General features: G+C 36.0%; 2 protein-coding genes across 2 annotated transcripts in view; both read left to right on the plus strand.

Moving 5' to 3' along the window:
* LOC129266335 (protein sel-1 homolog 3-like) overlaps positions 1–14,344 on the plus strand; it is a 42,218-nt gene extending 27,874 nt beyond the window's left edge. Inside the window, exons 16-22 of the mRNA XM_064103562.1 lie at positions 210–334; positions 2,146–2,320; positions 3,044–3,131; positions 4,401–4,507; positions 7,937–8,070; positions 9,043–9,142; positions 10,012–14,344. Coding sequence (XP_063959632.1) covers positions 210–334; positions 2,146–2,320; positions 3,044–3,131; positions 4,401–4,507; positions 7,937–8,070; positions 9,043–9,142; positions 10,012–10,305 — 1,023 coding nt within the window. The 3' untranslated portion in view covers positions 10,306–14,344. The remainder of the gene's footprint in view (positions 1–209; positions 335–2,145; positions 2,321–3,043; positions 3,132–4,400; positions 4,508–7,936; positions 8,071–9,042; positions 9,143–10,011) is intronic.
* Positions 14,345–20,334: 5,990 nt separating this feature from the next.
* LOC129266334 (fibrous sheath CABYR-binding protein-like) overlaps positions 20,335–22,748 on the plus strand; it is a 29,470-nt gene continuing 27,056 nt past the window's right edge. Inside the window, exon 1 of the mRNA XM_054904177.2 lies at positions 20,335–20,806. Within this exon, the coding sequence (XP_054760152.2) occupies positions 20,653–20,806 (154 nt within the window). The 5' untranslated portion in view covers positions 20,335–20,652. The remainder of the gene's footprint in view (positions 20,807–22,748) is intronic.

A 22,748-nucleotide genomic window follows, 5' to 3' on the forward strand; every position in this document is an offset into this window, starting at 1 on the left:
TTGATGATCATGATGATGATGATGGTGATGATGATGATGATAGTGACGATGATGATGATGGTGATGTTGATGATAATGACAATGATGATGGTGGTGATGATGATGATGATGATAGTAATAGTGATGATGATGATGATGGTGATGACGATGATGACGATGACAAGCACTGTGTTCCGGTACTCTTACTAATCTCCTCAATTCTATTTCAGATGAAAGCATTTGAGTACTATTTGAAGGCAGCCAAGGCTGATCATTGGGATTCAGGTGTGAAGGTCGCTGAACTTTACAACCAAGGCAACGAACAGATGGCAAGGAACGACGCCATGGCTGCTGCGTAAGTTTTTATTATTATTTGTACATAGTGATTTAGCAATGCATAAAAAACGCATATCATGGTCTGCATCATTTGCTTGTTCAACACGAGAGCATATTGAAAAAAGTACCAAAATGCGACAAATATCCTATAGGCTACTGTACAAAACTTGCTGTTCGATATGTTATCGTATAGAACAGTCTAGTGCACATGTCCAGGCTCAATCACTGTTGTTTTTTTTTTTGGGGGGGGGGGATAGAAAATAATAACAATAATTATCATATTGGATGTTTTTATTTCATGTTTTACCAGAAATGTTCCACTCGTTAGGACAATTATTGCACTCATCTACAATTCGTGCAATATTGGCGTAACTCTTCGTATATGCCTGTCTGGGGAAATTTTCTATGGAGCATGTTGTCAGTAATTTTTACTGATCAAATCAGGTGGAATGATTTTAGTGTCCTATAACAGTTGTCTGTGAAAATAACTGACTTTATGTTTTGTGAAATACTCCCCTTCATCAACATTTGTTGTCCGATATGATGTCAGTGGAGTGTTTCATGAAAGGACTTTTCAGATGTTTTGTCCAAGGTATGTGTTATCTGAGAGTTAACATAGAAACAGTGCTTCGCAGCCAGTAAAGTCAAAGTTCTCAGATCTGACAAATAGTCGGACAAGAAATATTGATGAAATGCTATCCTGGGCCCCGTCTTACAAAGAGTTACGATTGATCCAATCAATCTCAGCTGTATGGAAATCCATCCATACCGTAATTTTTTCTACCAAAAAATTGCACAATCTACATAGTGAACAAAGAGGATCACACTGAATCTTCAAGAGAATGATAAATGTATGAATATTGAATATACAACATGTCTAGAAATTATTTTGAACAAATTTGCATTTTAGATGTTGACGATGCTTGCCTTCCATAGCTGTGATTGATTGGATCAATCGCAGCTCTTTATAAAATGGGGCCCTGATCTGACATTTTTCCTCAATTCTGATGGGCTGAGAAGCATTGTTACTAACTGTCAGATAAAAATGGGCCCTGTCTTACAAAGAGTTACGATTGATCCAATCAATAACTATGGAAGTCCATCAGTGTCATAATTTTTAAACAGGAAATTTGCACAATGAATGCATGAATATACATCATAGTTAGAAATACTTTAAACAAACATGTATAATAAATGTTGACGTTGCTGGCTGTCCATAGTTGTGATTGATCGGATCAATCGCAACTCTTTGTAAGATGGGCCCCAGTACTCATCAGATAAAACGGCTGACAAGTCCTTTGCACCTGGGGCGCGTTTCATGAAAGGATTTGTGGGACGTGTCATCCGACACGTCCTATTTTATCTGAGAGTTCCCACTGTAACAGTGCTTGTCAGCCAATCAGAGTCAAGGAAGGTTGTCGGATCTGACACCTTGACGGACAGAAATATTGAAGAAACACTCCCCGGACATGCGAGCTCAGGGGAGTCTTTCATGAAAAGACTTGTCAGGTATTTTATCTCACAAAATATTATTCATCTGACAGTTACCATAGGAACTGGCCTTGTTGGCCATTCAAAATCAAGCAAGTTTGTCAAAGACATGTTGATGAATCGCTCTCCCGGACAATGACTCTGTTATTTTGAAATCCAATCCATTAGTCATTGATATAACACCTTTTTCTTTTGCCTACAATGCGATACATACACACTACGCCATGCTTGGGCAAATAAAACAATAATTCAACACTTCAAAGTGATCTGCTTAGTCCATACAATTCATTGTCCTCTTCGCAAAATAGATGGGATTTAATCATTTTCCTTCCTTTCTAGATGGGCCCGGTATGTGGCAGAGAAGAACCGTGATGTGGCCTGGGTCCTACGCTGGGCTCTGGATGCCTATCTGGAGAGTTCCTGGTCCCAGAGCCTGGTCTACTACGCCATAGCAGCCGAGGCTGGTCTAGAAGTGGGCCAGTTCAATCTGGCCTACCTCTGTGATGAGAATCATGTGAGTGTCCAAAGTAACCGTTTGAGATGTTGTAATTCATTCAATGAAATATCCCGAAGTTCAACTAAACAGTTTCAGAGAAGACCTAAAAACAGATCTTTTGGCTCTTAGCAAAACAAAGACCATGTGGATGAAGGTTGCATTTATATTTCAGAAAATCAGATAAGTGGACTTCAAATGAATTAAAAATAGTTTAATGCCTCCTTCTACAGTAGTTGGTCGACAGAAGCATTATGTATTCAGGTGTCCGTCCATCCATCTAAACTGTGGTGTTTGTAATTTTCTTTGCCAAATAATAATAACTAAAGTCATTGAGGGTTCAACTTCAAATTTTGTGGAGTTTGAAAAAATATTTTTTCCCCATTTGCTTCAATCTTGTTGTTATCGCTAGCTTTTTTTTTTTTTGCATATGTTATAAAGTGAGCTTCATATGGGCAATTCCTTAAAATATGTACGTCCGACCCCCTCTATGTGGGATCTTCATGAAATTTTCTGTGTCTGGTTTCTTGTTCTTTTGACAGTCTGTAATGTTCTCAAGGGACCATGACTTGGTCAGTTTATGAAGTGACGTAATACTTGAGAAAAATGGGGGTCGGACATACAAAAAGGTTGATCATTTTATGGAATTGCCCATATATATTTCAAATAATTGCCATATTAATATCAGCATTCAATTATTAATTTTCCATCAATGAATGGTTTTCCTCGAATACTCGAATACAGGATGGTATTGCTGAGAGATACATAGATAAAGACTGCGCCTGGAAATACTGGCATCTTGCTGCTGCTTCAGTTCATCCTCATCTAACGTGTAAGATTTTATTTTCCCCTTCTTTAGTCGCTTTTCGTTCTAACTGGGTATTGAGCTATCAATGTGAGTTTAAAGGACAAGTCCACCCCAATAAAAAGTTGATTCAAATAAAAGGGAAAAAAATCCAACAAGCATAACACTGAAAATGTCATCGAAATCGGACGTAAAATAAGAAAGTTATGACATTTTAAAGTTTCACATAACAGTTATATGCACATCCTGGTCAGTATGCAAATGAGCAAACTGATGAAGTCACCCACTCACTATTTATTTTGTATTTTATTATATGAAATATGAAAAATTCTGAGTTTCTCCTCATTGGCATGTGAAACAATTTTATTCCTCCCTGAACATGTGGAATGACCATTATTTTAACAGTTTATGACTAAGTCAAGTTGGTCCTTGTTGTCAAATCTGTAACAATTGAAATATTGTATAATTCAAACAATAAAACAAAATTAGTGAGTGAGGGACATCATCGACTCTCTCATTTGCGTATCACTGAGTTGTGCATGTAAATGTTTTGTGTAAAATAAGCAAAACTTTACATCCATTTTTGATGAAATTTTCAGCATTATGCTTGTTTTTTTGTGTTTTTTTTTCTCTATCATTTCCATTCAACAATTTTCTGGGGACGACTTAAACTATAAATTAAATTATCAACTCTTAAGTACTTTTATTTATCACTTTTGCTGTGTATACAACTGCTTTGTGGAATTCTGCAAAACTTAAATGTCATAACTTTTTATTTTACATCTGATTTTGATAATATTGCCTGTGTTTAGGCACCTTATCAAAATTATGCGTAGTATCTGTTTCGCAGGATTCCTGGGGTCCATTTCATAAAGCTGTTCGTAAGTTAAGAGCGACTTTAAGAACGACTGGTGAACCTTTCTGGAATGCTAAATAATCACCAATGATCATTTAATGGTGAATATCATTTACCACAAGAAAGGATCACCAGTCATTCTTAAAGTCACTCTTAACTTAAAGACATGCCTCCTGGTTTGTTAGTGCGATTTGGTTTTTTAGTGGGTCTCCTATTTTCCGTTTTGTTTTGTCCATAATGAAATGTAAGAATTGGTAATGAAAACCAGCATGCAGGTTTTCCTGCAGTAAAGATATGACTGTGATGTTCACATCATTCCTTATTATGCTATTATGCTGTCTTGTGTAATCAATTCTGCAGATCAACTGGTTGGTGGGTGGCGCGGCATTTCATTCTTTAGCAAAATATTTTGCATTTCCGAATTTCTCATTCTTTTTCAGCCATCTTGAAAGTCGCAGACTATCACTGGTATGGCTATAAGAATGTCTCAAACCAAGACAAGGCTGTGGAGTATTACATCCAAGCTGCAGAGACTAGGCAGTCACATGTAAGTATTTAACACCCCTAAAATAACTGAATGGAATAATCCGTTGCCATATGTTTGTATGTATTGGGAAGGACCATCTCAAACCCTACAATAAGTCAGCCAGTATCTACGGAGCCTTTAAAGTGCCATCGACTTGACGACTTACTTTACCTTGCCATGTCGATATAACAACCTTATTATGTCGACATGGCGAGATACGTTATCTTGCCAAGTCGACTTTATATAAAAAGTTATATGTCAACATGGCGAGATATTTTATCTTGACATGTCGACTTATAAAACATTATATGTCGACATGGCGAGATATGAAGTGTCCGAGGCCCGGCGAGAGTCCAAATATCTCGCCAAGTTGACATATAACTTTTTATAAGTCAACTTGTCAAGATAAAATATCCCGCCATGTTGACATATAACTTTTTATAAGTCGATTTGGCGAGATAACGTATCTCGCCATGTCGACATATAACTTTTTACAAGTCGACTTGGCGAGATAACGTCGAGATAACGTATCTCGCCATGTCGACATACTAAGGTTATTATGTCGACATGGCAAGATAAAGTATCTCGCCAAGTCGTCAAGTCTATGGCACCATAAAGGCTCCGTAATTATCCATTATTCCCACATGAAATAAAATGAAAAGAAATCAATTGAGTAGTCATGTTCTTGGAGCCCAGCCAACTTCTTTGCCTTTCATTTAGATCATCTTCAGGAACTAATTATGTATACTAAAACTAAAATTTGAAAGGATTCCAACAACATGACTCGACTCCCAAGTTTTATTTCTTTCATTCCAAGTCAGTCAAATTGTAGTTCCTAAGATACATGTAGATGATGAGATTTGCGGATGCGCCATGTAAGTAAGTCCTGAAAAGGACCGTTTGTTTATCTTTCTTAACCCTCACTCTCCCGGGGTATTTTGATTCTTGTCATTCCCGGGGGGGCCATTATGGCCCCCCCCTAAGATCTCGGCCGCCGATCGAGCGAGCGATGCAAAAATTTGCACGCTGGTAGTTTGCGATGTAATCTACAAGGCTGTATGGTAGAATTTTCCAAAATAATGAGATTTTATTTTATATGAATTAATTATGCTAATTTATGCATAAATCATACTTTTTGCTCTAATTCACTAAATAAAGCTCCTAGAATGCTAATTTTTTGTAAAAATATTCTTTGTAGCATTCTTAACAATCGCAATGAAAAAAACTTTGGTTTGGAAATCAATTTCTTATGTATTTTATTGTTTTATGAATTTCTTATGTATTTCTTTGTTTTTTACTTTTTGTTTTTTATTGTTTTTTCAATGGAAATCGTTCCAGACTTAATTCTGACCATAAACAAGGCAAAATTAATTAAGTTTAATCAGTAAAAGTAGAAATAATGATACATTTATGAATTTTGGCTAAATACACAATTTGCATTGGATTTGTACATGAAATCACGTTTATGAGCAATTTTGGGTCTGACATGCACTTACATAATGTTGCGTAATGTCGTAACCGTGTACCCGGGTGTCACAAATTGGGTCTCAAAATTTGCGCGAGACTTGAAAGTAAAAAGTCGGTAAGCGGCGAGGTCAAAAAATTTTGCGCAGCAGATATATCGCGAAAATTGTCGAGGGGGGGGGCCATTATTGCCCCCCCCCCCCCCCCGGGAGAATTAGGGTTAAAGTAGCTCTTAAAAGAAATGTTCTTGATGTTTCGAGCAGATATGCTTTGCTCTATATCAGGAGTGCAAACCTTCAAAGCTCACAAGATACATGTAGTTTTAAAAAGCAATTTGAACTTTTCAACATTCGTGAATATAAACCCATGCCATCTCTTGATTATATGTAGAAAAGTAAGAACCACATCAACACTATGGCCCATATTCTGAACTCAGGTTTAAATTAAACTAAGTTGTGGTTTAACTATGGAGAGCCAACTGGAGCACAAATCCCTAACAGTACACATTCAATTTATTAACTCATATGACACCCAAATTGTTCATTTCAAATAAACATTTATTTTCCTCCATTTTACAAAATTTCTTCATTTTTGTCTCGCCTGCATAGCAGAGCGGAGACTATAGGCGCCGCTTTTCTGACGGCGACGGCGGCGGCGGCGTCAACATCAAATCTTAACCTAAGGTTAAGTTTTTTAAATGACATCATAACTTAGAAAGTATATGGACCTAGTTCATGAAACTTGGACATAAGGTTAATCAAGTATTACTGAACATCCTGCCTGAGTTTCAGGTCACATGACCAAGGTCAAAGGTCATTTAGGGTCAATGAACTTAGACCATGTTGGGAAAATTATTTTCAAAATCTTAACCGAAGGTTAAGTTTTTGATATGACATCATAACTTAGAAAGTATATGGACCTAATTCATGAAACTTGGACATAAGGTTAATCAAGTATTACTGAACATCCTGCCTGAGTTTCAGGTCACATGACCAAGGTCAAAGGTCATTTAGGGTCAATGAACTTTGGTCAAGTTGGGGGTATTTGTTGAATTACCATCATAACTCTGAAAGTTTATGGATCTAGTTCATAAAACTTGGACATAAGAGTAACCAAGTATCACTGAACATCCTGTACGAGTTTCAGGTCACATGACCATGGTCAAAGGTCATTAAAGGTCAATGAACTTTGGCCGTGTTGGGGGTATTTGTTGAATTACCATCCTAACTCTGAAAGTTTATGGATCTAGTTCATAAAACTTGGGATATAAGAGTAATCAAGCATCACTGAACATCCCCTGTGAGTTTCAGGTCACAAAACCAAGTCAAAGGTCAGTTAAGGTCAATAAACTTAGGCCATGTTGGTGTAATTGTTGAAGTGCCATCATAACTTTGAAAGTTTATGGATAGAGTGAATGAAATGTGGACATGGGTGTAGTTGACAGTCTTAAGTCTCTGTTCAAATGTCATTTATGGTCAATGAACGTGGTATTATGTCATTATATGAATGATGTTTTTGTGAATGATTATTTTATAGTAGTTTTCAAAGTTAGCACTGCTGCTATATTAAATTGCGTAATGCAGGCGAGACTGCCAGAGGCGTTCCACTTGTTGTTAACAAGAATTCATATGAAATCAATTACTATAAAGAATATGTATACAACCTATGTGTAGAGAAGAAGGCGTAGGTCCCTAGAAGCACATGCTTGTTGCGGGATACGCCTGTGGACATATAGATATATACAATACAAAAAATACAATACAAAGATAAGAATTATCTAGGAATGACAACTGAAGTATTTTTCTTCCTTGTGAAAGCAAAAGGACACAAAATTGTAAACATAAGAAATATAAGATATAAACAGAATTTTTGAGCCTTTGGCTCCCCATAATTTTAGCACAGAGTTAGACCATGGTCTAAGTTAAACCTGACTTCAGAATAAGGGCCTATGTTTTCATACATTTTCACCTTCTTTTCGTCATTCAGGCTGTGTTCAATTTAGCCAATCTAATTGAGAATGGAGTGAACGTGAAGGATGATGTCTTGATAAGGTTAGGTGTTCCAACAAACATCTTCAGCAGCAAGAACAACATCTCAAAGGTCATGGAGCTGTACCGCATGTAAGTATGATAATACATGTAATATGTCCATGTATATAGCGCTGTTGCTATGTGCATATACTCGACTGCACTTTGATACGTGATGTCATATTATTACCCTGACCGTAGCTGAGCTGCCATGTCAGCGCCAAAGCGTCAAGGAATAAGTCCTACTGGTTACCCATTCACCTCACCTAGGTTGAGTGCAGCACAATGCGGGTAAATTTCTTGATGAAGGAAAACACACCATGACTGGGATTCGAACCCACGTCCTTCTGATAGAAAGAAGAGAGCCGTAACCACTAGACCACAAAGCCCCCAAAATATTGATGATAGGTATTATATTTGCTGGTATACATGTAGCGTTTACTTTATCAGAAGTCGCTAAGCATTGTACAATAAATGTGCCATACTTGCAAAGCATTGTTACACTCTTCTTGTTACAAGGAATAAATTCCCTATCCACCTCACCTGGGTTTAGTGCAGCAAAGTAAGCATGAATTTCTTGCTGAAGGAAAGTAACGCCTAGAGTAGGAATTAAACCCAACCCAACTACAACCCTCTAATTAGGAGTTGAGAATCTCCCTACACACTGAAGCCTCCATGTATAATTATTATGATATTAAATGATTTAGAAAGTGCAATAAATGTACCATATTTGCTTTTTGTTCCAAGGAATAAATTCCTGTCGGGTCCCTATCCACCTCACCTGGGTTTAGTGCAGCAAAGTAAGCATGAATTTCTTGCTGAAGGAAATTAATGTGTGGATTAGGAATTGAACCCAACTGCAACCCTCTGATTAAGAGATGAGAATCTCCCTACACACTGAAGCCTCCATGTATAGTAATTATTATGATAAGGATTTAGAAAATGCACATAACTGACTATGTATTGGTGCTCAGCCCGTAAAAAAGAAAGAAAAAGTGTCAGATTTGACAACTTGTCGGACATCAAATGTTGATGAAATGTTACTCTATTGTTCATGTCTTTCAGATGTCGAGATAGCTCAGAGGATGCATATTTTCCCTGTGGATTGGCCCTTCTTAATCTCCAACTCAGGCAGGTGTGGAAGGAACACAACTTGTCTATACAGGTTAGTATTGGTGGTGAGACGGTGACACAACATTTGCTCAGGCGATAATTGCTCCTGGCTTTATTTTTTCTAAGATATAGGAATAGGGTTAAGGTTGCAGTAGGGTTTTATGTTAGGTTTAGGGATAGGGTATAGTATTAAATCAAGGGATGAAGTTGGTAATTCCGTTAGTGTGTGGAATTTACAGCAGAGCGATTGTCGCCGGACAACGGTTAGACAGGCTATTGTTGTCATGGTGATAGATGATGTGGATCAGTAATAATGGAAACAAATAAAATGATAAAGGGGAAAATGATGACAAAGAACGTAATGATGAGGACCATTATGGTGATGATGATGATGATGGTGATGATGATGATGATGATGACAAAATGTTTGGTGAAACTGATGCCTTTTTTTTCCAGGGGCTACTTTTCACAACTGAGTGCCTAATTCTGCAATATTGGATAGGCTTTTTCATTTCAATGAATGGGAATGTTCCAGGACTCCCTTTTTTAGTTTCCAGGGCTTTTTTGAGCATTTCAGGGGCAAGATCGGCCCCAGCCCCCATGTATATTTGTCCCTGGATGCTAGTGATCATGGTAATGTGTTTATGCGCAAGATAGTGATGTTTACAATTATAAGAAGTGGCATTGGCGTTGCAGTATGTGGTTGGCGTGGTAGTGGCAATGATGAAGAAATTTGCAGTATTTCAATCTCTTCAACAAATCATGAGTTGTCACATGGTAAAGATAGTGATGTTTACAATAAGATGTGGCATTGGCGTTGCAGTCTGTGGTTGACGTGGTAGTGAAAAATGATGAAGAAATTTGCAGTGTTCCAATCTCTTCAACAAATCATCAAAGTACCTCGCTACCCTCTCTGTACAGGTTGCCAGTGGATGTATGGTATGTCTCCTGACACTGTACACAGCTGCAACGTTCCTTGGATTCCTCGGAGGCAGCAACACACCTAAAAACATAAACAACAATAATAGCAACAACAATGCTGATGCCTCAACAGAGCAGCAAGAAGATGTAGAATCAAATCAATCACCTACAACTCTCCTAAGTGTTGCTGCAACTAGTACAACCACTACCACAACAACAACATCATCAGCACAAGGTGTTGAGCGGGATCCTGCAACATTGGAGTCTCCATGCACAAGTGGGTCCTCGTCTTGAGTTGTCACAACGATGTTGCAGCAATAAGGATATCACTGAAATAGTACTTACAACACGCCTGCTACTTTATATAATCATGTGTATAGTATGCATTGTGTGATTTGGATCTTTCCGTAAACTGTGCAATATGATTGTTTGATTGATTGATTGATTTATTGATTGTTTGATATCACTAAATGATCCCTATTCTTTATTGCTTTACATTTATTTTTAAGAGGGATGTAAATTTTCAGGCCAAATCCTGAATTAAGACCCCTGCAATTTATTATCAGGCCATATTTTAAGGCTTAAGCAATCATGAGTACAGAATGTTATATTCTTAGTGATTTCCAGACCCTCTGATCAATTTCAACTGTATCCCTGTATCTAAGCCCATGACATGCTGCAGTAAAAAAAAAATCATTTACATGTAATTAATATTAAAATTTCTGCAAATGTTTGACCGCTCTATTTTTTCACATTGGTATTACGTATTGACTGACTTCTTGTGAGACTCACTGACCCTTAATTTCCTGAAATTTCAGACATCTGGGCCCCGTCTTACAAAGAGTTGCGATTGATACAATCAATCGTAACTCTATGGAAATCCATCAGCGTCATAATTTTTTCTACAGGAAATTTGCAAAATGTCCTTTGTAAACAAAGAAGAACACCCCAAATTGTCAAGAAATCAATGAATTTATGGATATACATTCATATCTAGATATTTTTTTTAACAAACATGTATTTTATATATTGACTTTGCTGGCTCTCCATAGTTGCGATTGATTGGATCAATTGCAACTCTTTGTAAGACGGGCCACTGGACTATGTTACACAAAGATTAGCGATCAATTGCTAATTGGGCTGACCAATCAAGATCAATGTTACAGGTGCATTTGGTTCAAAATACTGACCAGGAACCAATCAGAAGCGTTCTTTCATATTTGCTATTCATTGCTACCTGTAGTGTTACAGAGGCCTTGATGTTAGAATACTTGTATGATTCCCTATTGATTTGTCTATGATGAAATGTGTGTCCTATGCCCCAGTCTCACTTATGAAACTGACCCCAAACCGACCAATGATGTGCCATTGGTAATAGTCTAATAGCTTTGGTCGGTCTGGGTTCGGTTTCGTTGGTGTGAATGTAGCTGAAGCCATGATAAATAAAACACTGCAGGGCTCCTGTGAGAAAGGCACATCTGTGGTTGCTTGTGATTTAGGTGCCTGACCTGTCATACATGTGTTTACACCTATATTCATCCTTTTTGTGAAAAAATCAAATAATGCATCTGTCCTGTGTGTTATCAAACCATGTGTATGTGCCAAAATGGTTAATTCCGTGTATAATACTTGAAAAATATTGATTCTTGCATTCTTTCACTTTTAAAACTTTATCGCTTTGAATGACTTATATGACTATGTTTGTGCACTATGATTGTCATTAATATATAGGTATACACAGAAATTGTCTTGTTCAGAGTGTTGTATTGTTTTTTCGTGTCCAATTGTTTGTTGAAGATATGTCTAAGGAAATTCAAATTCTTTCTATTTTAGAGAGTTGAGTTATATAAGAAAGTTAGTTATTACTGGGTTCTGATGTATTCAGGGTTTCGTTCAGATTTATGTTCAAAGAAATGCTTAGAATTGTGTTAAGAGCTATGTTCGTATTTTTCTTCAGCGTTTTGTATAGGATTATGTTATGTCCATATTTTTATACTGAATCATGTTCAGATTTGTGATATCCTCCCACAGATGGAACTTTTAATTGTGTTTAATGTTCAAAGAAATGATATTATTTAATTGAGCCATTTTTTCATGATTTTGACCATATTTAAAGAAAAATTAAAGATTTTGGGACCCTTTCACCAGACAATCAAAGTATCTAACTTCTCCCTTAGACTTACATGTATGCTAGAATGTATCAAATGTACCTATTTATATATCAAAGTTGAGATGTTCTTGTTATCTGTCATCCCTTGTAAATCATATTAGTACTAGACTAATTGGGTGTTGCAAGAAAATTTGCGATCAATTGTAAGTCTATTTTTGGTCCCTAAATCAATCAAATGTTTTGAAATTAATTGCAAATTTGTGATTGATTGTTAATCTGCTTCGCGAAACAAGCAGTGTAATCTGCTTTGCTACAGTTAACATTGATCTATCAATTGTAAAATGACACCAGAATATTTGCAGTCGATTACAGATATTTTCCTTTAACACCCCCTTAGTGTCTAACAGTTTTGTCTTTCTTTTTTTTTCAACTTTCAAACACTTTAAAGAGTATGTTGTAAATATATGAAAAGTACTTATTTATGATGTAAGCATTATATTATACTCTTGTGCAATACATTCCAATGTTGTAGTTAAGTTTAAAAGTGCCTTGTATTGCACAAGCAACAAAATCACAAATGTCTTCCAAAATTGTGATCTTCCACAGGCCATAGTGCCTTGTGATACTGTACATATATGAAGTATTATATTCTTGACTTTTTTTTTCTAGTTTGAATGATAGTTATCAGTATTATTGCAGTGACTTCAATAGAGAAATTTTGTTTGGCTTATTCGGGCCAGTTGGACAAGGAGTTGCTATTGATTTAAAATTGAATTACGATTGCTTTCACTTGTGTACTTAAGAGATAGAGTTGAGAATGATCTGAATTTGATCTTAAATTGAATGAATTGCAACTATTTGTCAGATGGACACTTTGTTTTTATTCTTCTAGTTTGTGTAGAATTGTCCTTTTATGTAATTTCCATTGTTCTATATGTGTATCTTTCTTTTGTACATAGGATTCACTTCCCTCTTTCTCTTTTCTCTTTCTTTCATGCTCTCTCTCCCTTCTTCACCAACTACTCTGTACTTAATTGTTGTGTCTATTTCCAATGCTTAATGGTCAGTTTTCTCCTTTTTTGATGCTTCAATACATTTTTATAGAAAATTTGAATATGTAGTGACTTGGAATATTATCTATCTCCCTCTGTCTCTCTCTTGTTCTTTCTCCCTGTGTCTCTCTTTCTTTCTCCCTGTCTCGTGATTTCTCATTTTCCTGTCTTTTATTTTCTCCCTATATTCCTTCTCTCATTAGATAAGATGGGTATATACTCTACATTATTATATATTCTACATTTATGAATCTTTATTACCTCTCTCTCTCTCTCTTTGTTTCTTTCTTTCCTTCTTTCTTTATTTCTTCCTGTCTCACTATCACTCTCCATCTTCCTGTCTGTCTCTGTCTCTCTTTCTTGTGATTTATATTTTTACTGTCTCTTGCTTTCTCCATATATTCCTTTTCTCATTAGATCTACATTTATAAATCATTACCTCTCTCTCTCTCTTTGTTTGTTTGTTTCTTTCTGTCTGTCTGTCTTTCTGTCTGTCTTTCTTTCTGTCTTTCTTTCTGTCTTTCTTTCTTTCATTCTCACTATCACTCTCCATCTTCCTGTCTGTCTGTCTCTCTTTGCCTGTCTGTTATATTTCCTTATATATTCCTTTTATCATGGAAATATATTCCTCTTCCATGTAGAAGCTACATGGAATTGATATTGCCTACATTACTCTTTATTATACCTTTATTGTCTATAGATATTTTAGATGACATTATATTTTGAATGTGAACAGGTCTTCCTAATCTTGGTTGCTTCCTTGGTCACCAGACGTGCCTTATGAACAAATACTGTATATAGTCGAAATGCAGAAGGTTGCTATTCTCATAGATTTTGTACATAAAATAGTTATGCCCTTTTGATAGTCAGTGCCATAATATGTTACTGAGTTCTATTTTCAAAAGGTAATGCATTCACCATGACTACTTGTCATACTAAAGAATTAAATCAAGATCCATTAGATTCAGTGAGCAACAGGGAGGATTAACACAATTCTCGATACGAAACAGGATTTAGCTTTTGCATTATTCCTTTGTGAAACTATCTTCGTTTGATTGTGCATATTGATGTATAAGTCATTATTTTAAAATGTTCATTGTCATAGAACATGAACAATATTTTATTGGAAACATGCTGTAATTTTCTAGTATGCTTAATGTACTAAAAGTACAAAAAAATAATATTCTACCCTTGAAATTTACCACATGATAATGTTCCTTCACACCACATGTATTGTAGTATTGTAGTACTATTAAGAATGTACTTTGTTGATGTGTTGTTTATACTATGTTGTATGTATATTAAAAAATAGTTTAAGGCCCATTTCTAATGTATTTTTAGCATAACATGCTAAACACCGAAGGGTGAAAAGTGACTAAAATTGTATTATCTTGTATAGAGCATCCCTTAATAAGGTTAATGCATATATTTTTCATTGTAAATAACTCATATTTTTGCTTATTTATCCATTTATGGATTTCTTTCATTGCTGGTAGTGTGTGTTTCAACAGCTTGCTTTTAAGTTGAATCTCCATTTAAACTGCACTGTAAAATCTAGGGTGTTGTAAGCAACACCAGTCGGTGTTGTAAGAGGCCTACACTCTTAAGCCCAAATTCTAAACGCAGGTTTAATTTAATATCTGGTCCGAAGTTGTGATTTAACTATGGATAGCCAATTGTGACATAAATCCCTAAAAGTAGAAGTTCATAGTATCAGCTCATTTGACTGTCAAATCACTCTCAATTGTCCGGGAAGGATAAATAAGATAATTGTCTTCACCATTAAGGGATTAGGAAAGAGCACAGTCAACATAAGAAACATACAACCATGAGAACAGATCTTGACGTTTGGATTCTCATAATTTTAGCACATATTCGGTAGTTAGACCATGGTATAATTTAAACCCAAGTTCAGAATACAGGTCATTGGGGTTAAAGATACAACATGGTGTTACATTATAATATAGATATAACTAACAGAAGAACTCCAATGGGAGTTGAATTAACAACATGAACTAACACTGGTGATTAAGCTGATTAGTGTGGTCCTCTTAAACACTAACTGGTGTAGTTTATAACACCACTGTCCATATAGTTTAGGTTTCCAACTGCAGTTTTTAAGCACATTCATCTAGGTTAGATATTCGTATACATATTTATCAATATATTCTCTAGAATTTGGCGATAGTTGCTCTTCAGCGAGTTCTGCTTCAAAAGATTTCAGGGTTTAGAAAGTTTTAAAACATTTTATAGTTGATGATGTATTTTAATGTTTGTATGTAGATAATATCCATGTATTTGTATATTTACAATGCCTTCAAATTGCATTCTCTTTTCTCTCAATCTCTCACTCCTTTCCTTTCCTTCATCCTCTCTCCCTCTCTGTCTCTCACCTTACCCTCCCTTTCTCTTTCCCTCTCTTGCTCTCTTTCTATTTTATCCACATTGTGCTGCACTCAACCCAGGTGAGGTGAATGGGTACCCGTCAGGATTAATTCCTTGAATGCACTGAGCGCTGAGAGGCAGCTCGAGCTAAAGCCGGGGTAATAATAATGATAAACAATGCGCCTCGGAATAGATTATTTCTAGATAGATGGCGCTATATAAATGCCTATTAATATTTATTTATGCCCCTATCCATCTTCATTTTTATATTTCTTTGTCTCTAGTTTTGTCAACATCAAACTGATTAGCAAGTTGAAGTAAAATAATAGAACAAACCTTACACGTAATAAAGTTTTTTTTATTATGAATATTATAATTGATATGTTGAAAAATATAGAGTACATTGATGCACCATACATTTGTATAATACAACACAAAGAGGCTTATGTGTTTTTTTCTTCAAATTTACTCTATTAAAAATACTTTACACTACAAAAAGTAGAAATATATTGGCAATCAGTATAACATGTTTACCGATATAAATAATGTACTTAGAAAAGAAAAGAAATGTATTAATCATATGGACCTGAATTCACAAACATTGTTCCAATTGTCCCATTATACAGTGTGTCCCAGAAAAAAACGAAACCGAGATTTAGCGATGGTTTATCATAACTTAATCACAAATAAAATAGACAAATGACCTACCAAAAAGTCATTTGGCGGGTTGTATCTGACTTTCAAAAGGAAAATCACATTTTAAAAAAGTTCAATATCTGCTCTTTAATTTGATACCTCAATTACAGAAAATTGTCAAGAAATAAAGTCAAAGTTCTGGTTATTTGAAATAAGGCTTGAATTTCAATAATTTCATAAAATGAAGAGGTTTTACAGGCTAGCGTTCAAACTCACTCGACACTCCGTTTTGTTTACAATCAGCCATGCATAAAGTCTTTTGTTAACCATGCGATAGCTTCTGTGGGAAACTGGTGAAAACGTTTACTTAATGAAATTATGGAAATTCAAGCCTTATTTCAAATAACCAGAACTTTGTTATTTCTTGACCATTTTCTGTAATTGAGGTATCAAATTAAAGAGCAGATATTGAACTTTTAGGACATGTGATTTTCTTTTTGAAATTCATATCCCCCCGCCAAATTAGTTTTTGGTATCCTTCCTTCAAATTGTTTTTGCTCACTCATGCGTGAATGAGGAATAATCTAAGTAATATCAGATGAAAGAGGAGATTCTAAGCTTTACATTGGTAGGTCATTTGTCTATTTTATTTGTGATTAAGTTATGATAAATCATCGCTAAATCTCGGTTTCGTTTTTTTCTGGGACGCACTGTATATAGCCATGGACTACTACACAAATCTTGTATTATCATGCTTCATTCAACCTTGAATTAGCACTCACAGACCATTTGCCAAAAGCGTGCATTTATAATTGGACTTTTCTTAAGCATATTCAATGAAATAAGTGTAATTATCTGCTTTAGTCCATGGTTTTGTACCATAGTACAATAAGCCAGTTCACGGTTAGCTCATGATCAACTTTTCTCAAATGACCTTTGTGATTTTTCATTAGGATAAGCACTATCATTTTCAAATGTAGATGTTGCGTAAGCTTTACCGGTAGAGTATTCAAATTCTAAGAACAAAAGGCATTGTATAGACCAGTGACTAGAAAAGTACATCAGGGGTAAAGTTTGGAAATCTGTTTTATTGTCTGCCTTTGGCACATTTGACTATTGTTTAGGCTACTGTCAAATACCAGTGATTATGAAGGCTCTATTTATTACTCTTCAGCTTGGATGTGATAAATATTTTGAAAGGAATACATGAATAATCATCAATTCACAAATGCCTATGTCAGTGAATTTGAAAGCCACCTTCATTGTTGTCTCCAATGACCTTTTTCTGCTCGTGCGCAGTTTACAACCGTGAACAGGCTTATTGAAACAACATTTGTGAAGTCGGACCTTGGAGTGCAAATTTATCTTAGAAAATAAAGCCGAATTAACTAGAACTTTCAACTGTGATCAGAATCATGTATTATGTTCCTCGCTTTGTTTGTTCTCAGTAGTGTCGGAAATGGGCTTTAAAAGAGCTGCCAATAAGTAGACTTGTATCCTATTTAATGGGATTTTTAAGGGGAAAATGACACCAAATAGGATTTTTCCCCTAGAAATTTGATTTTTATACTTATAAGAATGAAGTTGGTGTTATGTTCTTCAAAATTTTGAAGAAAATTGGATTTTTAGGCTTGAAAATAAGATGAAATAAAGAATAATGTTTTTGACAATTATGTTTGGCAGCTCTGCGTTAATGATCAGTCACACCGGCAAATATGACTCTATAATAGAGTGACAAAAGCTATCATAATATTACAAATGACGGTTTGGTATCGATTGTGTTGGTGTGACTGGAATAACTGTGATGTAAGAAGGTTGTTTTTAGACTTATACTTGTGTTGATCCATTTTTATGGGACAGAGTGGGCCTTCTCCCCCCCCCAAAAAAAAAAAAAAAAAAAAGGGGGGAAAGGAGGAAAATGGAAAAGAGAGAGAAGGAAAACAAATGAAAGAAAAAAAAGGGAGAGGGAAAGAAAAAAGGGGAAAGGAGAAAGAAAGAAAATGGAAAGGGACGAGGAAAGAGGGATCGAGAAAACAAAGGGAGAGGTTAAAGGAAAAAGAAGGGGGAAAGGGATACAAAGAGAAGGAAAAAGGAAAGAAGAACCTAGATTTGCACCACCCAGACTTCCCCTTTCTCTATTCCTATTTCTTCTTTCGTTCTTCTTCTTTGCCCCATGTTTCAATTCACGCCTTAAAAAGTCATACGAGGCGATCCCCACTAAAATTTAGTGATTTTAAGAATAAATAGGCGTAATGATTATCGCTATTTTCCTTAGAATTATTAGAAATTGTCTACAAGATTGTGGTTATAGGGGCTTATACAAAATTCGATTTTCGGATTTTCAATCTAATTTTGGAATGACCTTTCGTTGCAAAATTGAAAATTTAGAGTTGACGAAACACCAATTTTTTTTTTAATTAAGGGAAAACAGCTTGAATGTGCGAAGTGTCACAAAAGTGAAAAAAAATCCAAATCAATTTTGATTAATGGATTTTTGTTCATACATCACGTTTCTCGGAGTTTCCGCTACTATTTGTTGATAATGCAAATTTCCTGTAAAAGGGTGTAGAATATCACAATTTTGTTAACGTTATTAGATCACCAAAGGCGCTTTTAAAAATTTTAACCACGTTGTTTAAGCCCATCACACCATTAATTGTTTAAAGAGATTAAAAGTGTTTAATGTTATAGAACCTTTTGTTGGAGTGGCGGACATAAACAATAATTGACGTGTTTAGAATTTAAACAGCGTTTTTCAATTATCCAGGCCGATTTTGTTCGCATATCAATCATGTCAACCGGAAATTCAGAAAACATTTAAGGACTAATCAATTTGTATGAATTTATCAAGAGGGTGGTCCTATATATTCCAATGATAAAATAGATTTAATCGAGTGCCAAGCGCAATCTGAACTTTTTTAAATCCATGCAGATGAGATAGGGATGTAATATCCCTATATCTTCTTAACTGCATGGATATTTTAAAGATTTACAATGTGAAGTGGGAGGTGATTTTTTTTATTGAGTCCTGCAAATATGGGGGTCTCGTACAGCTAGAGAAGGCCTGTGCTTTCTACTCAGGGTGGATATACCGTCCCGGAAGCGAAAATGCTTTTTAGGCCTATAGGTCCCTTATTATGAGTGAAAACCTCTTATATCTCATTTAAAAAATCCCCAAACCATGAGATTTGAACCCGTGACGCTCGTGATCGACAACTGTAATATAGTTACCATCGTCAATATGATAAGTGATAGGCCTAATGGTCGCATTTCATAAGTAATTGGGTATACAAAAAGGGTGACGGATGGTGCCAAATTGTCGATACATCACAGCATCACGACCAACTTCGAAGCTAGAATTTTATGCTAAATAATATATATAGGCTATTAGGCCCTACTAAAAATTAAATCAATATTATATTAGGAACAATAATTACAGCCCATTAAGTTTGAAATAACAGGGGTGGAGAACTGAGCCTACACTGCAAAAATGACCTGGTATCATCCCGGCCTGTTTTTATTTATTTTTTTAAAGTTTCTGCTCATATATAGACCTATTTCCTAATTTTATTTAGCGGCGGCTGCAAAACGTTTACAAACAAATTTCATGTAAAAGTCCTCCTCCCATGCTGGCTCCCATAAGTGTGACGAAATATAAGAATTCACAATATTGCGCCTTTATTTTCCCGATACCGCTGACAATTCGTTTTGTCCTTTAACATGTTGTATGCTCTTGTGGATTTTCCCCCTTTATTGTACAATAATTCCTCTTCCCATGTTCTACTATTTTTTTCTCGGTCGTAACGTGATGCTGATTTAACATCGGGTGAGGGATATACGAGTCGGTGGTTTTACTTTTGCAGGGGCATTTGCCCCCCCCCCCCCTTCCGCCGTCAGTATAGAGTTGCCCCAAAATTGAAAAATGAAAAAAGAATGTATTTTAAATGCGCCCAGTTTTTCTTTTGCCCTTCTCCCCCTTTCACAAAAAAAAACCCAACAAAATCCTGGTGCCGCCGCCGCCAATTTATTTAAATGTGAAATCAGCTAGGAAAAGCAAACAAAAAATAATAAAAAAGACAGTCTACGAATTCATAACGTAGATGGCGCTTGATTTTTGACCTCTGACACGAGTTCCCTAACGACGGATCAGCGCTTCATTCGCGAACCACTGAGCTGTGATGTTTTGATAAGAATTCTACGGGAAAGTTCAGCGGATCGGATCGGACGACGAAGCATACGCTAAGCTGTCCGACCGGGGAACTTACCAGCGGCGATAACTCAAACGTGCCATTGCAGCAGAAGGCGAAAGACGTGAGCGAAGCAGTTGAAGTTAATCATCAATCAGATCTAGGACCGATTCAATTCATTAATTCGACAGGCGTGAACGAGAACTCTCTTCACTTCAGTCTTGCTGAATATTTCCTTTTCAAGGACAAAGTTGAAGAATATCCAGTGAAAATGGCTGTGCCTTTTTCGAACACAAAACTTCGAGTTCCGAGAGGTTTTCAAAATCTTCTGGAAGGATTGGCCCGTGAAGTCTTGAGGAATCAACCTGACAATATTTATGCCTTTGCAGCGATATATTTTGACAACTTGCTGAAAATGAGAGAACGTAAGCCTACCTTTTTTTTAGCATTGTTAAAGATGAAAAAAATTGATGGGGGTGTCCAAAGTCAAACTCAAAGGCCAAACTCACCAAAGCCTTGAATTGATCATTCATTTTGTCATGTTTGTCATTTTTGAACGTTGATGGACATGGTCATGGTCATGGACTTAAATTTTAAAAGTAAAAAATATTCATCAGCTAACTAAGTTAATGTAAGCCTAAAATTATTGATTAATGATAAGACCTAGGCCTAGATTCACATTTTATCCAAGACCAAATAATATTAATATATGATGGGGTGTCCAAACTTCAAAGTTCAGGCTTAATTTCGTTCACAAAATATTCACAATTTATACAAAACCAATTCAAGAAATAGTTACCACATTGACGGCAAGGTCCTAAACTATAGTGTAAAATCATTGAAGAAAATGTGTAGTAGGCCTAGGCCTAGGTCAAGGCGTTTCGCCGGTATCGCGATCTCAAAATTCTATTCACATCGACGAATGCATGCTGTGCTGGAAAACCGTTCTTTAAAAAATGTGACCTAGGCCTAACTTAGCGGACCAAAGTTTTTGAGGAAATTTAAACTTTTGTTTAATTTTTTGTTTAAATCGATTAAAATCGATCTAAAAAAGTGAGATATTTATAAATTATATCAGATTGACGACAAAATGCTATAGAATCAGTCAGTATGATGGTGGGCCCCAAGTCTGCGCACCTAACATTCAATTTGAGTTAAGATTTAACATGAATTTCTTCTTATTTCACAAAATCTTTCAGTTAATAATGTTCCTTATATTATTATGACAAGTAAGTGTACCAAATTTCTCAATGAAAAATGAAAGAAAATATAGGATTTTCTTGAAAAAACCTCGGGCAGTCATTTTCAGATTGAAAAAAAAAAGGTACCCCATGTCTGCGCACTCATTCACTTTGCACACGATTCGGGGATTTTGATGAGAAAGGCTGCATTTTGTGGCCGTCACATGAAATGCCCTAAATTCATTATTTTCCCACTATTTTGAGTCATATTTTTTATGAATACCTGTCTATGTATTGCATGTGTAAAGTTTGTGTTCGTTGCGTATCTTCTTAATAATAGAATCGCGCAGATATGCGAGTGCGCAGACAAGGGGGACTGCGCAGACTTGGGGGAACTTGCCATACCACATTTAACTCACATTTTTGTCTCACCTGCATAGCAGAGTGAGACTATAGGCGCCGCTTTTCCGACGGCGACGGCGACGGCGGCGGCGGCGTCAACACCAAATCTTAACCTGAGGTTAAGTTTTTGAAATGACAGCATAACTTAGAAAGTATATGGACCTAGTTCATGAAACTTGGCCATAAGATTAATCAAGTATTACTGAACATCCTGCCTGAGTTTCATGTCACATGACCAAGGTCAAAGGTCATTTAAGGTCAATGAACTTAGACCATGTTGGGGGAATCAACATCAAAATCTTAACCTAAGGTTAAGTTTTTGAAATGTCATCATAACTTAGAAAATATATGGACCTAGTTCATGAAACTTATACATAAGGTTAATCAAGTATCATTATATAACTCAAACGAAGATTCTTGCCATCTGATTGGTTGAAAGGTGTTCAATATTTGGTCCATTTTTTACTGCGTGCATTTTGTAATTTTCCATTGCACGGTGACCGTGCATTTTTTATTTTTCCATTGCACGGTACGCGCGCTAGCGCTCGCTCAGTATAATCCTTGTATGTCTAATTATTGTGTATGTGTGTGTGTGTGTTCGCGCGCATGAAGTTAGCGCAGATCAAACTGACTGTGCGCACTCGACTCAGATCCATGAAGCAATGCGCGTCACAAACATGAAAGCAAAGGGCTGATGAGCTGTCGATACATGGTGTTATCCACCGACTAGCAATTATCAGAGAAAAATTAGTTGCTGGAAATAGGCCAACCTAATCTTTATCTT

This window comes from Lytechinus pictus, chromosome 8 (assembly GCF_037042905.1).
Source record: "Lytechinus pictus isolate F3 Inbred chromosome 8, Lp3.0, whole genome shotgun sequence".
NCBI classification, from domain to species: Eukaryota; Metazoa; Echinodermata; class Echinoidea; order Temnopleuroida; family Toxopneustidae; genus Lytechinus; species Lytechinus pictus.